The 2,662-nt window shown below is 39.6% G+C and overlaps 1 protein-coding gene across 6 annotated transcripts in view; it reads left to right on the top strand.

Moving 5' to 3' along the window:
• The first annotated feature begins 1,532 nt into the window (after window positions 1-1,532).
• Window positions 1,533-2,662, top strand: part of atp11c (ATPase phospholipid transporting 11C (ATP11C blood group)) — a 48,441-nt gene continuing 47,311 nt past the window's right edge. For 3 of the 6 annotated variants that reach the window (XM_014004897.1, XM_014004905.1, XM_014004913.1), the window contains exon 1: window positions 1,533-2,090. In XM_014004897.1, coding sequence (XP_013860351.1) covers window positions 2,064-2,090 — 27 coding nt within the window. In that variant the 5' untranslated portion in view covers window positions 1,533-2,063. The remainder of the gene's footprint in view (window positions 2,091-2,662) is intronic. The other 3 variants (XM_014004928.1, XM_014004921.1, XM_014004937.1) reach the window with 1 other exon arrangement.

Genomic DNA, 2,662 nt, shown 5'->3' with positions numbered 1-2,662 from the left:
ACTAACCGAGACRCAGCAACAAGTGCATTACTTCATTCTGCCACAAGGTGGCGATCGAGCCCAACTTTAAGATTTGTATTTTTCAACAGCACTGGCGTAACAGAGAGATATCTGTGTGGTGTAATGTGAAATTTCCTTGTTATGCACTCACTTCTCTTTTTAGTGTCTTTTGATGAGTAAAAATTGATTTGGACAATATTCATTTACGTTTAACCCTACATGACCCTACAATATTGTCAAAAAAAATCTGCAGACTGAAGATGCTGAAGTGATGAAGGCCTTATATAAAATGAATAGTGATATGTTTAAAAATAAAACCCATTCTATAWCTGGTTATTTCAGCAGCTTAAAAACAATATTTGAAACTCCTCAAATGAATTTTAATTTGAAGTGAAAGTCTTAGTCTTGTGAATTAATCAGAAAGTATTTGAACTTGTCAAACAGATTTGGTCACAGTGAAAGCATTTACTGAGGCATGCACACACGCTGACAGCAGCTGGTTTCATGTTGTGAGTACAGTTTATCTAAAACATTTGGTAATCATGATAGTTATCTGATTTAAAGTCTCCCACTGACGCCRGCGAACTACACCTTAACTCATATTTTTAAAACCAATAAATTCAAGACAGGAAGTTCCTTCAAACGTTCTAACTCTGAGGCGTCYATCAGCTTTAAGCTCAAAATGTTTGATAAAGAAGTTGTGTTAGAAGCAACTCCCACTAAAAAAAGAATAAAATCTCTTGTTTTTTTGTGTGTGTTTGTTAAAATAAAATGTACAACCTAAAAAATGGGCACCTCACAGTAAGCTCATGCCCCTGTTAATATCAACAGTTTAAAAAAAGTATTTGCTTTTAAACATACTTCCTTTTTTTGTGCTCTTCTCAGCTTTCAACGGAAACTTGCTTGTTTCATTTGAATACAGGGGTTACCAAAATATATGCAAATGCTGAACCACATGCAAAAGCTGCCAAGGTCACTCAATTGTAAAAAAGGAAAACAGGCCTTTAGAAGCATCTTAAAAAGGCCTCGTACCTTTGGCTTAATATTCAACACATTTTTGAATGTGTTTTTTGTGACAAGATGTCACACTCTAGCTGAGTTGTAAATGACTCTCATCTACTACCACACCAACGCCTAGCCCAATAAACGACTAGTTATCATTTTTGTATTGGCCTTGAGAGGTGGCTCCAAATATTAGTTACATAAGCATATCCAATTGTTTTTTTGTTTGTTTTCCCCTGAAATCTTAATCAAAATCCATCATTCCATCTATGATATTTTGCTAACATAGAGATACACGAAAACATTTCGACTAWTCTAAACGCATCTCTTCAGAAGGTGGGAAAAATGCTATTTTCAGCAAACTAAAACGTGATCACATACCGCTTTCCGTGTCGAACAAAGTTTGGACTTCATTACCCAAAATGCACCGCGGGCCAAAGTAGTCACCGCACCTTCGCCGGGTCGGGTGGAGCTTGTGAACGTGGGAACGTCCGTGGGTTTGCTGGGCTGGCTGGCTGGCTGCTGCTGCTTCTGGAGTGAAAATTGTTTGACAGGGAGGTGAGGCGACCTGTAGTCAGGGACTGCCGCCACAAAAGTTAGTTTTTTTTTAATTTTTWATTTTTTACCCGCGGTGGCGAACAGTCTCCGAGTCACCGGAAAGGAAAGGCAGAGCCGAGAAACGACAAATGATTCGTACGAGTRAGCAACAGGGCACGGGGAGCGAAATGTCAGCGACTGTCTCAGCCTTGAGCAACGGGAAGCGCGACTACTAGTAGTACAGCCCAACCGCAACGCGGAAAATATCCAGAGGGGAGAGAATGCGAATGGTGCGAAGATACCGAAATCAAACGAAATGGAAACGATGTAGCGTCGCCCCGGCATTTCATATAGCTAGAWCTAACGTTAGAGTAGAAAACAGATAGCTAAAGGAGCTAGCACGCCAACTAACATACATGTAAAGTTATTCCCCGGAGAAGCTGAAGAAGCGAAGCCAGGAGGCGCGTGTGGAATCAGAAGAGTTCAGCTGTTCTGCGAGGTTATTAAGAAGATAGATAAAGAGGATGCTGCGGAGAAGACTCAACCGATTGGTATGTGTTGCCTTCCTGGCACCTCCACACACACACACGGTGTTAGCTTATGACATCCAGCTGCTTCCCCCTTGACGTTTCAGTCATTTAAGAGCACAACCAAACATTATGTACTTTACAAAAAAATCTGCTTTTTTACACATTTAGTCCACGTCATTAGTCTGTATATGACCTTTTCTACAATTTAAGATCAACACTAGATGTTTCCTCCACTTTATGATGGTTAAACAGATCGCTTTTAAGTTTTTAAGCTTCCGGGAAATCACAACGGATGCATCCATATGTTTAATAAATTCACTGAACTGTACAGCTAGTTTTTTTTTGTGTGTTTGGATTTTATCGTGAGAGTTTTCACCATAATGAACCAATGTTAGTTTCGTTTTTTGTTATCAGTAGGTCCCACAAGACAGGGGTCCTCCCCCCGAGAAGTTTAGCGGTCAGAGACTGAGGAATTTGTCTCCCCACCCTGATCCAGTTTAAAGTTGAGAGGAATTGACTCCCCTAGTTTAAAGACATACAAGATGTTTAAACATATTTATTTGAAGAATTAGTAAAAATAATTAGCTAATTAT

The sequence above is a fragment of the Austrofundulus limnaeus genome, unplaced genomic scaffold (genome assembly GCF_001266775.1).
Source record: "Austrofundulus limnaeus strain Quisiro unplaced genomic scaffold, Austrofundulus_limnaeus-1.0 Scaffold1, whole genome shotgun sequence".
Classification (NCBI taxonomy): Eukaryota; Metazoa; Chordata; class Actinopteri; order Cyprinodontiformes; family Rivulidae; genus Austrofundulus; species Austrofundulus limnaeus.
Note: the sequence above shows the minus strand (reverse complement) of the source record. Positions and strands in the feature narration are given on the sequence as shown.